Source organism: Aquarana catesbeiana, linkage group LG02 (assembly GCF_042186555.1).
Source record: "Aquarana catesbeiana isolate 2022-GZ linkage group LG02, ASM4218655v1, whole genome shotgun sequence".
NCBI classification, from domain to species: domain Eukaryota; kingdom Metazoa; phylum Chordata; class Amphibia; order Anura; family Ranidae; genus Aquarana; species Aquarana catesbeiana.
Window position 1 is genome coordinate 189,444,123 of NC_133325.1, and position 13,944 is coordinate 189,458,066.

A 13,944-nucleotide genomic window follows, 5' to 3' on the forward strand; every position below is an offset into this window, starting at 1 on the left:
AATGTTTAAACCAACCTACTCACTTATAAAATACACTAAAATCATTATGGCCTTTCCCGTTTAAATGTTAAGTTATTCGTAGTAATAAATAAAAGAGAAGGGAGACACAGCACCACAGGAAATATTTGGGAAATGGGACACAATAAAAACTAAACAATATAAAATGTAAACAAATACAAATCTGTATAAAAATGAAAAACTCTTATTTTGATAAAGCACCAAAAGAAATTTGGAAAGAAATGAAGAGCAGCGCTGGTCCAAACTCCCTCTGTGTCCAGCCACTAAGTTATACTCCCAAGTAGTGAAATTATAAATCAGTTAGCAATCAAATATTATCAGTGATAAACAATAAACCCGCCATTCCCCCCGTCGCTCGATCGTCATCCCACCAGCCCTGCACCTACCCCATCTAGGTCGCGGGCAGCACTTCTTCCTTTGGTGGCTTCACCCTGCGTCTACTTGGCTTCACGGCAGCTTCCCCTGCGTCTCCTCCTTCTCGGTGGCCAATACCTTCTTCTTTTGGCCATTTGGCCTAATTGGCCAGGAGGAGAATCAGGACGACAATACACCCAACTGACTCCCACCCAACTGGGTTACCCCCACCCTTTTTTGAAGCCAATTAGAGCCTCAGTGCTTCAAAAAAAAACAAAAAAAACATTAAAATCTATGCGTCCAGCGCCCTGCATGTAGATTAGGGGACGGGCGCATGGATTAGGGGGGCGTGCCCTTGTGCCCAGTATGGAACGGCCACCACTGAATATCATATGTGTCAAAACCAACAATATACAATTAATTATATGAATGTAATATTATCCAATCCTATGTTATAGTTCACCAATGCATATTTTGCACATTGGTGCACTATAACATTGGATTGTTTGTATATAATATCACATTCATCTAATTCATTTTATATTGTTGGTTTTGAGACACATGATATTTGATTGCTAACTGATTTATAATTTCACTACTTGGGAGTATAACTCAGTGGCTGGACACAGAGGGAGTTTGGACCAATGCTGCTCTCCGTTTCTTTCCAAGTTATTCCTAGCAATGAAGAGCTGAAAGATGACATATGAACATATAATATAACAACATACTATATCACCAAAAGTATTGATATGTCTGTCTTTACACGCACATGAACTTTAATGGCATTACAGTCTCAGTCCGTAGGGTTCAATATTGAATTGGCCCACCCTCTGCAGCTATAACAGGTTCAACTCTTCTGGGAAGGCTGTCCACAAGTTTTAGGATTTAGGTTTCCAGAAGCGCATTTGTGAGGTTAGGCACTGATGCGGAAGAGAAGGCCTGGCTCGCAGTCTATGCTCTAATTCATCCCAAAGGTGTTCTATCGGGTTGAGCTCAGGACTATGTGCAAGCCAGTCAAGTTCCTCGACCCCAAACTCACTCATCCATGTCTTTATAGACCTTGCTTTGTGCACTGGTCCAAATCATTTGGTGGAGGGGGCAGGAGGGGTTATGGTGTGGGGTTGTTTTTCAGGGGTTGGCCCCTTAGTTCCAGTGAAGGGAACTCCTAAGGCGTCAGCATACCAAGACATTTTGGACAATTTCATACTCCCAACTTTGTGGGAACAGTTTGGGGATGGCCCCTTCCAGTGCACAAACAAGGTCCATAAAGCCATGGGTTAGCGAGTTTGGAGTAGAGGAACATGACTGGCCTGCACAGAGTCCTGACCTCAACCCGGGATGAAAGGGATGAATGGGATGAATTAGAGCGGGAACTGTGAGCCAGGCCTCCTCATCTACCTCAGTGCCCGACCTCTCAAATGCGCTGCTGGAAGAATGGTCTAACATTCACATAGACACACTCCTAAACCTTGTGGACAGCCTTCCCAGAAGTTTTGAAGCTGTTATAGCTGCAAAGGGTGGGCCAACTCAATATTGAACCCTACTGACTGAAACTAGGATATCATTAAATGTAGAGGCAGGCCTCCCCATACTTTTGGTTACTATAGAATATGTGTAGCAACCTCTACCAGAAGGTAGGTGCTAGTAAGGTATTTTTACTAGGTTACTCCAGCACAGGCAAATTTAGGCAGGCCTATGCTCCAGGGAACTCCTGGAGCAGAAGGGCAGGTGAAACTGACGGCACGCATGGTCCAGTCAAAGTTCCTCATCAAGGACTCAGGGCTGTTGGAAGGTCGGTGAGTGTTACCACAGTGGGGCTGGAGGTGCCTAGGGGTGAAGTGCCAAGGAGTCTGTGAAGGGAACTCTGCTAGTACACGGTCACTAGTGGAGTCTTCATCAAACACACGGTGGATGATGGGGAGTCCTGAATCAGAAAAGATACTGTGAGGATCTGTGTCAAGTCAATGTAGCCTGCGGGCTCATGATTTGCAAGTTGGGCTGGATGGGAACAGTAGTCCATATTTCCTAGAAGATATGCTTTTAACCCACTGGGCCTCTGGGGAGAGGTTCTGCAGGCCTCAGGCCTAGTGACAGCGAGCAACAAGAGCCATAGTAGGGAGGCTTATTCAGAGTGGGCCCCTACTATTCAATAGAAAAGGATGTGTCATGTTTCAATTAGTAACTTCAAGTTTGTGCAGGAGGAACCCAGTGTATGGGAGGAAACAAGTTATATGCAGGAGGTGAAAGAGATCAAAGAACATTGCTTTTACACGGAGATTAGTGATGTCTCATCCACTACATGGTCGCATGGCAGGGAACTCTTAGATGGAATAGTCTGTGGGCGTTGAGCCACAGGAGAAGCAATGGTGTATGGTGATGCAGGAGGAGATTCATATCTAATTTACTATGCACATTCTAGCTTCTGGCTCTAATTTTACCAAAGTGTACTAAATCCTTAAATATGATGGCAAAGACTTATCCTATGGGCATCCCATATTCCTATCCCTATCCAAGTTGTACCCCCCAATAAAACAACAAAAACAAAGCTCGCAAAAGACTGTTCATTGTCTCTGGAAAGGATGAATGAAGTCTGGCAGTGGGGTGATTTGGCAGATTGTTTGTTACTAGCTGCAACACCATGGCTACATATGTAACCCATGTTATAACTTACTTTTACTTTTTGGAATGTCACATTCTCCTATAGAAAAGTTTGAAAACGCATCTCTTTCCACCTCTAATAAACTTACTTTCTTCATCAGTTTATCCCCCACAGTTATTACCTTTTGCGTCACTTGATCCTTCCTTTTAGATGGTAAGCACTAATGAGCAGGGCCCTCCTGTATTGAGTTTTTTTGTACCTGTATTGTCTCCCTCCATTTTGTAAAGTGTTGTGCAAACTGCTGGTGCTATATAAATCCTGTATAATAATAAAAAACTATTCCATGCTTACTAGCTATACAGCACAATAGTGGTCATATTATTAAATGACATGAAGACATCTGCTTTCTTACCGGAGGACACTGCATCAATTTCTCAGCCGCCAACATCTGGACATTGAGGTGTTTGATCTGTGATTTCCCCCTGGATTTTATTAGTCGCTGCAGCACCTGGAAGAAATACCCACACATCTCCCCTGAAAAATGTATACATTTCTTTGGCTGAAAGTAAGCCGCTGTGTAGTATAAATTCTGTTGTGTTTACTGCACTTTAAAGTAGTAATGTATCTTTACCTTTTTTAGGTAAAAAAAAACTAGAGAAGGAGGATAGTAATGGCCATCTCTGTATTTCTTAAAGTGTCCTTTTACATGAAAATAAGTTTAATGTACTTCCCAAGTCTCTTTGAAAGCCACTACCTGACCCGATTATACTCATTCTCACTGCCTGCTGTTGCTCAGTTGCACCATTAAATACCCAATGTTTCGAAAGGGGGTGGGGGGAGGTGAGAATAAGTAGGTCAAGGGTGTGCATGTATTAACCAGTTCGGCTCCAGAGCCCTTTTATTTTATTTGTCGCATACATGTAAAGATTTTCATTTTTGGCAATAAAATTACCGGTACTTAAACCCCCAGAACATTAAATATTTTCTGAAAGCAGGGGCCCTGTAGAATAAAAAGATGATAGTTGCAAATTTTATTTTTACATGATATTTGTGCAACTGCTTGTTAAACACAAATTTTCCAGAAAAAAATAATAAAATAAATTTTAGTGCAAAACCACACCATATAATACCCATTTTTGGTTAAAATATAAAAGATGAGGTTGCATCGAGTACATAGATACCAAACATTTCATGTCTTAAAATTGCATGTGCCCACAATATCACCAAAAACTATGGAACCCAACAACCACTATATATATGCTTTAAAGTAGTTGTAAACCCACAAAAAAAACTGCAAGACAAAGGCATAATGAGCTAGTATGCATAGCATACTAGCTCATTATGAAATACCTTAGATCAAAGCTCCCGCAGCGGTCCCAGCACACTGCTCTGCCCGGCGACATGTCTCCCCGAGTTATTTCCAGGTAAAACGGGCACCGGTGCTGTGATTGGCTGGAGCCGCGATGACGTCACTCCTGCGCATTAGGGATGAGTCGAACACCCCCCCGGTTCGATTCGCACCAGAACTTGCGAACAGACCAAACATTTGTGCGAACATGCGAACACCATTAAAGTCTATGGGACACGGACGTGAAAAATCAAAAGTGCTCATTTTAAAGGCTTATATGCAAGTTATTGCCATAAAAAGTGTTTGTGAACCTGGGTCCTGCCCCAGGGGACATGTATCAATGCAAAAAAAAGTTTTTAAAACGGCCATTTTTTTCAGGAAAATTAAATATTCCTTTAAATATCGTGCCTGGGGGGTCCCCTTAGTCTGCCTGTAAAGTAGGGCCTTTCCCCCATGTTTGTAACAGTACCACAGCAAAATGAAACTTCTAAAGGACAAATTGCCCTTTAAAACTGCTCACAGTTGTAATGTACTGCCAGATCCCGGCAATATACATAAAAAATCATTGAAAAAAAACAGTGTGCCCCCCCCCCAAAGAATGGTGTGGGGGCCCCCCAAAATCCATACCAGACCCAAAGGGCCTGGTATGGATGGGGGAAGCCATGCCATTTTTTTCTCTATTCTGTCATAGGGCCCCCTTAACCACTTCAATACACTATATTATATATTGTACACTGCACTATATACCCTGCACTGTATTATATATACTACACTGAGTGCACTATATACTCTGAACTGCTGTGTATATACTATACGGACTACACTATATACTCTGAACTGCAGTATGTACACTATACGGACTGCACTATATACTCTGCTGTTTCTGCCAGAAACATTGGGCCTTAGGTGTTGGTGGTACCAGAACACAGTAACCCCTCACAGTTACTCTTGTTGGGCGCAGGAACGGTCCCTGTTGTTAAATATATTATCCCCGCAGCGTCCCTCTGTCCCCCTCACTGTGGTGTTCCTCTGCCCCCCTCACTGTGGTGTCCCTCTGCCCCCCTCACTGCGGCGTCCCTCTGCCCCTCTCACTGCGGCGTCCCTCTGCCCCCCTCACCGTGGCGTCCCTCTGCCCCCCCTCACCGCGGCATCCCTCTGCCCCCCTCCCCGTGGCTTTGGCCAATTATGGCTTTCTCTGCAGAGCACGCTGTGATTGGCCAAAGCATGCAGGTCAGATGCATGCTTTGGCCAATCATCAGACACTAATGCACTGCAATCTCGCAGTGCATTATGGGGCTTTCCGTGGTGCTCAAATTTCCCGCAAACGCCCCATATTGTTGGCTGTTCAGCGAACGGGCAAACACCCGATGTTCGTCTCGCACATCAAGCTCATCCCTACCGCAAGGGACCCGCCGGTAAACGCACATCAGCTGAAGCAATGGCACAAACGATCCAGTGCTTCAGTGTGCATGTGCCAATGACGTCAGCACATGCTGATGCAGGGGATATCTCCTAAACCGTGCAGGTGAAGTGAACCTGTAGTGAAAGGTGGTTTGTAAGGGTTTACAACCACTTTAAAGAGGTTGTAAACCTCAGAAAAAAATCGAAAATCAATAAATAAACTTCGCAAAACAAAGGCATAATGAGCTAGTATGCATCCCATACTAGCTCATTATGAAATACTTACCTTAGAACGAAGCTATTGCAGCGGCGCCCGTACACCTCTGACATCTTTCCTGGAGTTTCTTCCGGGTTCGCAGGCTCCGGCGCTATGATTGGCTGGAGCCGCCATGATGTCACTCCCAAGCATGCGCACAGGAGCCCGTTCACGGTACGGGGCTTGGAAGGAACGGCACACGTGGGCCGTTCCTTCAGCGAGCATGCACCAGTGACTGCATGCAATGTAAATATCTCCTAAGCTGTACATGTTTAGGAGATATTTACACTACCTTATTATACAGGCTTTCCTATAGGTAAATGTATGCAGAGGAAGTTTACTTCCTCTGCTTTAAAAGCCTCTACAGCTCATCAATTTAGAGTTAACTAAAAGCTCTTGTGCTAGAATTTTTTTTTTTTTTTTTTTTTACTTGATTGTTATCACAAGGGGATGATAAACCCCTATGTAATAGCAATGAGCAGGTGACAGGTACTCTTTAAGCAGACATTAGGGGTCTAATAGAACCCAATGTCTCCCCTGCCCTTCACACCATCTAACCAAGCACAGATCGATTTGGTTAGATGTGACCCTGGCTCTACTGGTCAGGAAAGGGTGCATATGAAACCAGCAGTGACATTACTTTTGGTTTCATTGTTTGCATGTGAGATCGAGGCATAGATTTGCCTTGGTCTCACAGCAATCTCCCCCCCCCCCCCCCGCGGGCAGTTGTGTTCCCGGGCTCCGGTAAGTGTGGAACAGCACGGAACCATGGGAGGAGGTGGGCCTCCGGCGGGGGGGGGATTGCGCTGCTGGCTGTGTGAAAGTGATCGCAGCTATGGAGCTGCTGCATCACTTTAACTTTGAAGCCACTGGCTGAACAAAACACACACAAGCTGAAGCAGCCATCAGCTTGTAATTAAAGGTTCAATCTTTGGATGTACATAGCACGCCCAAAGAGCTGAACTGGTTAAATACAGCAACATGTAGAATATCTATGAGACACAGGTTATGAACATGGGGGGTAGCAGATTTAACTGCCCTCATCCTCATGTACAATATCATTTCAAACTATACATAGAAACAAATATATATTAAAAAGATTAATTATTTTACATATACAGTAAAGACTATGGGGTTGATTTATTAACCACTTCAGCTCTGGAAGGTTTTACTCACTTCCTGACCAGGCCATTTTTTGCGATATGGCACTGCGTTGCTTTAACTGACAATTGCACGGTCGTGCAACACTATACCTAAATAAAATTGATGTCCTTTTTTATCCACAAATAGAGCATTCTTTTGGTGATATTTGATCACCTCTGCGGTTTTTATTATTTGTGCTATAAACAAAAAAAGACGGATAATTTTGCATAAAAAACAATATTTTTTACTTTCTGCTATAAAACATTCCCAATAAAAAAATGTAAGAAATCTAATTTCTTCATTAATTTAGGCCAATATGTATTGTGCTACATATTTTTGGTAAAAATCCCAATAAGTGTATATTGATTGGTTTGCGCAAAAGTTATAGCATCTACAAACTATGGGATATATTTAGGAACTTTTTTTTTTTTCTTTATTGCTTTTACTAGTAATGGTGGCGATCAGCGATTTTTAGCATGACTGCAACATTGCGGCAGACAAATTGGACACTAAGTGACACTTTTTGGGGACCAGTGACACTAAAAAAATGCACTGTCACAGTATAAATGACACTGGCAAGGAAGTGGTTAACACCAGGGACGATCAAAGGGTTAAGTGTGTGCCTGGGAGGTGCTTTCTAACTGTGTGGGGGACAGATACACTGGGGGAAAAGAGAGATTAACTGAAACACAAGATCTCTCTTTTGCTCCCTGACAGATCAGCGGTTTGCCTTGTTTACACAGGCACACCGCTGCTCCTTCTCTCCACAGAATGATCGGCGGGTCGCGGCGGCCATAGCAGCCGCCGGACTCGCTGATTGGCGACGCAAGTGCAGTTGCTCAGAGCTTAGTAAACGAGCAGAAAGCTCTGCTGACTTCCATCATCCAATCAGGTGCAAGCAAAAATGCTGTGTAATTTATTTTCCTTGCACATGATTGGGTACTCTTGCAAAGTGAAGCCTTCGCTAAGCTCTGGAGCAACTGCGCTTGCAGAGGGCAACTGCAATTTGCAAAGTGCTCAGTCTATTTGCCTTTAGTAAATCAACCCCTATACATTCTCTTTAGGTCTGTAGGAATATATAGAAAATTATAAAACACCTTGACCTATCTACCCAGTACAAATGTGGCGCCCAATGGCAACTACAATGACTCTGCCTGGAGGGCACCATTGCCTAAGAAAGCCACTTCAACTACCCCTCTGCTTACCTTAGGAGAAGAAACTTTGACAAAGACAATGATGGGTGCCAAGGATGTTTTGGACAGTTGAGTAGGATGATTGATTGTATCCGCATCTAGAATAACTAGCTGGAGAGTCTTGGCAAGTTCAAATATCCTCTCAATTTCACTTTGTACCTCCGCTGTGTAAGAGAAAGTTTCCATTATGGAACACATCTACTGTAATATTATGGTTTAGTAAAATGTATACTACATCTGTAAGTTGTGACTGTAGCTTTGATCACATTGACATTTGGACTACTAAAGTGGAAATTGTAACGAATCCTATCCACTGCACATGTCCCGAAGTTAAATGCCAGGCAAGTAAGGGTAACAAAAATGCATTGGGTTCAGCTTTCTGATCTAATCCAGCATGTTTAGCAAAGGAGAGCTCTTTGTTCATCTTAGTTGGTAATGCTGCCTGTAACAGAGACAGATCTATCGAGCTGCTGAGAGCCTGAGATGGCTGCTCCCCACCCCTCCACATCTCAGCCCTCCGATGAGCATGGAGGAGCAGAGAGGAGAGATGCTGGCTGACAGGCAGCAGCTCTCTGCTCGGGAAGCTGAGAGAACCGAGCCATCGGCGGTGTTCATTGGCTCGGTTCTCGGTCTGATGCTGCATCCACCTAGTTAAGTATGATGGGTTAAAAAAAAACAAAAAAACATAGTTCTCTTTTAATAAGAAACAGACTACTATTAGGTGACTGCTCTCTGTGGAGAATAATAACTAGAAACAGAAAAGCTGTACTAATCGCTATTGTTCCCCTTGTTATAAATGTCCAGTGTTCCAGCACACCTCCCCAATTGAAATATACTTATATGTTCAGCCAAACATGTATGTTCATGGAGTACTCTGCAGACACAGGCACATGAAATCAAAACAACCAAGCTAAAGTAATCTTAATAGACATGACTTCATTAGGCTGGTATCTGGTTGCTACAAGTTACTGAATTCAGCACAGCAATATTGTTCTTTGCACCCCCAAATATTCCCAACTTTTGATGTATAAAGTAAACTGAGATATTTGAACAGTTCAGAAATCCATGCTCTTAGTTTTTTTTCTCACCAATGCTGGAGCGGGTGCTTGAGCGTTCAATGATGGCTCTCCGTCCTGGGTTATTAATTATTGAGCGCTTGGCTAAAGACAAGTCAGCTGTTACCCGCGTAATGGAGATCCTGTAAAAGACATAATGAATATAACACACATTTAGTAGACTATAAAATACATATATATTGCAATTTTATTGTTTTCTGTTGCGTTCCCCTATGGTTATATATTATAGTCCAAGAATAGGGTTACAAAGGGTATGTATGGGTACGGATTCCTTTCTTAACACACAGTGTATGATGTTTCTAAATCTAACTGAACAATAAACAAATACAATTTTGCAAACTCCATGTTGTTTTACTATGGCAGTATCTGCCCAGCTTAATAGCCTGCCCTCCTATAATGCCCATCACATAGAACAAATTCACTCTAGTTACTTTGTTGACATACACTATAATAGAAATTACTATTCTTGTTCTGTTATTGGATCATTAACTGCACTGACTGGTATATGATCAGTAGCTTCTCCCACGTAAATGTTCACACTCTCATTGTAAGTGGTATACTGACCAGGCAAAAGCAATGCATCAGCAAAATAAGAATAATCTCATACTATGCAACTTAATAAGAAAAGATATCAGTAATGTAAAATCTTCTTGGAAAAGATAAAATACACCCTAATTTATACTTTAAAATGTATGTGAACCGGGGAACATTTAATACCTTATTAAATTAATTTAGAATTTTACATGATTGGTACTTAATACCATTTTATTCCTATTAACTGCCAAGTACTATTTAGTTGGGCACCTAAACAAACAAAAAATTAAGAACTAATTGGATGAACAAGGATTCAGGGTTAAAACTACATTTTACATACACAGTTTAAGTTCCAGAAATAATGATATTGTTTCCTAGTTCTGTTCTGCCCAGTTATGCTAATCTTAGCAAGAAGCGTAGCAGGGGCAGAGTACAGAAGGGACAGGGGGTGCAATATCAAAATGATAGAAAGAAACACCAAGCAAAAATGTTTAACAGTAGTGGAGTCAATCTGACTAGTAACGAGAGAGAGGGTGAATTAAAGGTTCTGTGCCCAGGATGAAGAAAATGGTTACACCTCTGAAGAGTTATGAAAATAGAATGACAAGAATATTAATATTTGCATGTGTGCTCTGCATTTTCAGGCACGCTACACCGTGAAAATAAGCTTCTTTTTATAGACGAGTGTAGTGTTTTTAGAATGAAGTCTCTATTACAGTGCTCAGTTCCTCTTTAAGAACATTGAAGGGAAAAGCACTTGACCAGAAGGTGTGGGAGACAGTGTCATAATGCTCCTTTGTGACATGCATTCAATAAAGTCAGGCTGCATGGGTTGTGCTGTCTCTATCAATTTCTTAGGAGAAGAAGATAGCCTTATATATCAGTAGCGATATATCATTCAGTTGAACACAGGATTATGTTAGGTGTAAACCCACTGACTTTTCTGCCTCACTGAGCACTAACAAGCCTAGGACAGCCATTATAAATGTGTAACCAGCTGATTTAATGGAACACTTCTATTACTACGAGACATTTGATGATAATTGTTCTTTAAGGAATGCCATCAATGATCCTTTATACTGATGTAGCGATATGGACTACCAGCAGAAAACACTGTATCTTTCAGTATTTCTAGACATCACTTGTCCTTTTGGTAATCAGTGTAACCAGTGACCTTATATTTGTCTGCCTAACAAAGTGAAATATGGAACATATAGTTCTCCTTCAGATAGTTGCTCTGCACCCATGTACCCTAAGACTACACATCCCAGGGATCTTTGCTGAAACATGAAGATTGCTGGGAGTAGCTATAAAAGGAGCAAAAAAGCCAGCGAAGAGATCTCTTCCTCCTGGGCCTGACGCAAGACGGACCTCTCTGTGCAACAGGGAGAGAGGTCGCAACCTACCACGAGGAGTCTTACTTCCAACTCGAGGCCTAAGGGGCCAAGCTCTGTTATTCTCTGTCGGACATCCTGTCATCAACATCACTTGGATTGCCTGCCTGTCAGTGTGGTTGCGTGTGGCAAGTTTCATATCGGAAGTCCGAGACAGCGGATCTGCTGCACGAGTGCCGCTACACGAGTTCCTGTTCAGAAGACATCAGAGCGATTTGGTCCTTGGTGAGAGGGCAAATTGCTTGACCTTTATCGATTCATTGCCACTATTACAGAGACACTTTGCACTGACATCTTTACCCCAAGAACATTTTACTGCATTGCTTGAACACTGTACTCAGACACCTTTAGATCTTCACCACTAAGAATCTATTGCTTTCATTATACCCAAACGGATTACAGTTAACAAGCTACAACTAGCCGGCAAAGAACATCAGATCTGCAACTTTTAACTCTTTTGCCATTACTTATAGGAAGGCCCTATATTATTCTTTGTTCATTAGGATAGCATAGGCTGGCTAGATTACATCTACATCGGTGTAGCAGCATAAGTAGTTAACTGAAACATCCACTAGGAGGTGACCTCTGATCAAAAGGGAGTGCACATATATGTATATAATACTGTTGTTGCTGAACCATTGTCTTGTGTCTGGGAGGAATTTATTTGCTGTTATCTCAGCTCAGCAGATTTTATACTTCTCTTTGAAATAACTTTCCCTTATTTGGTTCAATTAAAATATTTCAGAACCTAGTTATACTGAGTTGATTGATTATTACCACACAGTGCTACAAGGATGTCTGAACCCAGTGTCAAGTGGGTTGGAAGGTTCACTTGGTCATGGTCATGAAGATAAGCAGGTAATTCTCAGCAGTCCCCTAGGGGGCTGTGCTACATTTGGGGGGTTCATCAGGGATGCTATCTGCAGCAGGCCCCAACCAACCTAGATCGGAGCTGCAATCTGCGTGGGAAACCGCATCCATGGCCGCGGTCGCTTTGGGTAGAAGTTATGGGGCCCCAACTGACAGAAGCACCATTCTGGAGATCTTGGGGAGTGAGCATACCAAAAGGGAGACCAGAAGGTGGCTGAGAGCTCTGGCGCCAGGACATCCGGCCTACTTGATGGAGACTGAAGCCTCAGAGGAGATGGATCAAGTCAGGGCACTGATAGAATGGCAGGAAGAGATGCCAATGTGCTTTCAGGAGGAAGAGGTCCACTTAACAGAGGGAGTTACTGCAAGGGTATTCCACACTCAAAAGCTAAAGAGGAGGGACTAAGAAGCCATCCCCAACAAAAGCTCACAAGAGAAGTCCTGTGCATACGGGGACCGACTCCCAAGGGGTCAGCTCCCCTCCACTCTTTTTCTACACAGATATGAGTTGCCTGGTCGACAACCTGGCGAAGAATGGGTCTGGGAATACTAATTAGAGTTATCGAAGACTCCGATTTTTCTCGGGACAGTTACCGACGCCTATGGAAGAAGACGAGTTTGAAACATGGATGAGTCAAGCTTTACAGGCTATGGAAGAGTGGAGTGTTTCAGAGGCTGTGAAATGACAACGACTTAGTGAGAACCTTTGAGGCCCAGCGGCCGATGTGATCTGTAACCTAAGGATGGTCAAGAGGGCTTGTGTTGCCATGGACTACATTGATGCTTTGTGTGCTGTTTTTGGAAGAGTTGAAACAACAGCTGATTTGATGTACAAGTTCAACTACACCCATCAACAGAGAGGGGAGAGTCTGTCCGAATACATCTCTCAGGTAGATCGGATGCCAAATCAAATCATTCTCAAGAAAGGTCCTGACCCTAAAGATGCTGATCAGGCCCATCTGGATCAGGTGCTGCATGGGGCCCGGCCCAATCATCCAATTGTGTTGAAGCTGTTGCTGAAAAGAACTCAGGTGCTACCCACCGATCCTGAATTGATAAGGGAGGTTCGAGAGGAAGAGACTCTGTTGGAAGAGAAAAGTCAACGACCAAGAGATGTGAATCCTGCTACTGAGAACAAAGAGAAAGTGGTGGCCCGCGCTGTCCATGCAGAAATAGAGTTTTCCGATGACAACAGTGGAACTGAGTCTTAACCAAAGGGACTGGCTCTCCCTGATGTCCATAAACCAGTTGCAGAACTAGGGCCAACAGAACTGATGGCTCATGTGGCTCAGGCACAGACTCAAATGTACCATGCCCTGATGCGAGTGATGGAGACCCAAGCAAAAGTTCAGGAGCAAGGGACTCGTACAAGTGAACCAAAACTGTACCCAGAGCGAGAAAAGTAATGTTACGGATGCGGAGGGGCCGGACATTTCCGAGCCAAATGCCCCAAGGTTGGTGTCAACCCTCAATGAAGTCCTGAGAGCATTACAGAAATGACTTTTTCCCAAGCCAGTGGGTAAACTTCAAGGGACCTCAGTGAAGGAGCTAGTTGGGAGTTCCAAGGGAAGACTGCGCTCCAACGATAAGAAGAGAGACCAGAAGAAAATCAAGAAAGGAGGACGCAAGTCGTCCGTTCTCCCTCAACCATCAGTGCCTAAGCACAACACTCAGAAGTGCCCTTACGATGGTTACATACCTATCAAAATAACCTTTGACTCTGCTCTAGCTGTAAGACCAGAGACCTTTGACACATTG

General features: G+C 43.2%; 1 protein-coding gene across 3 annotated transcripts in view; it reads right to left on the reverse strand.

The window, feature by feature from the left end:
• Window positions 1-13,944, reverse strand: part of CACNB3 (calcium voltage-gated channel auxiliary subunit beta 3) — a 386,477-nt gene that overhangs the window by 14,768 nt on the left and 357,765 nt on the right. For all 3 annotated transcript variants that reach the window (XM_073614076.1, XM_073614075.1, XM_073614074.1), the window contains exons 9-11: window positions 9,401-9,510; window positions 8,325-8,476; window positions 3,384-3,479 (exon numbers count right to left, since the gene is read on the reverse strand). In XM_073614076.1, coding sequence (XP_073470177.1) covers window positions 3,384-3,479; window positions 8,325-8,476; window positions 9,401-9,510 — 358 coding nt within the window. The remainder of the gene's footprint in view (window positions 1-3,383; window positions 3,480-8,324; window positions 8,477-9,400; window positions 9,511-13,944) is intronic.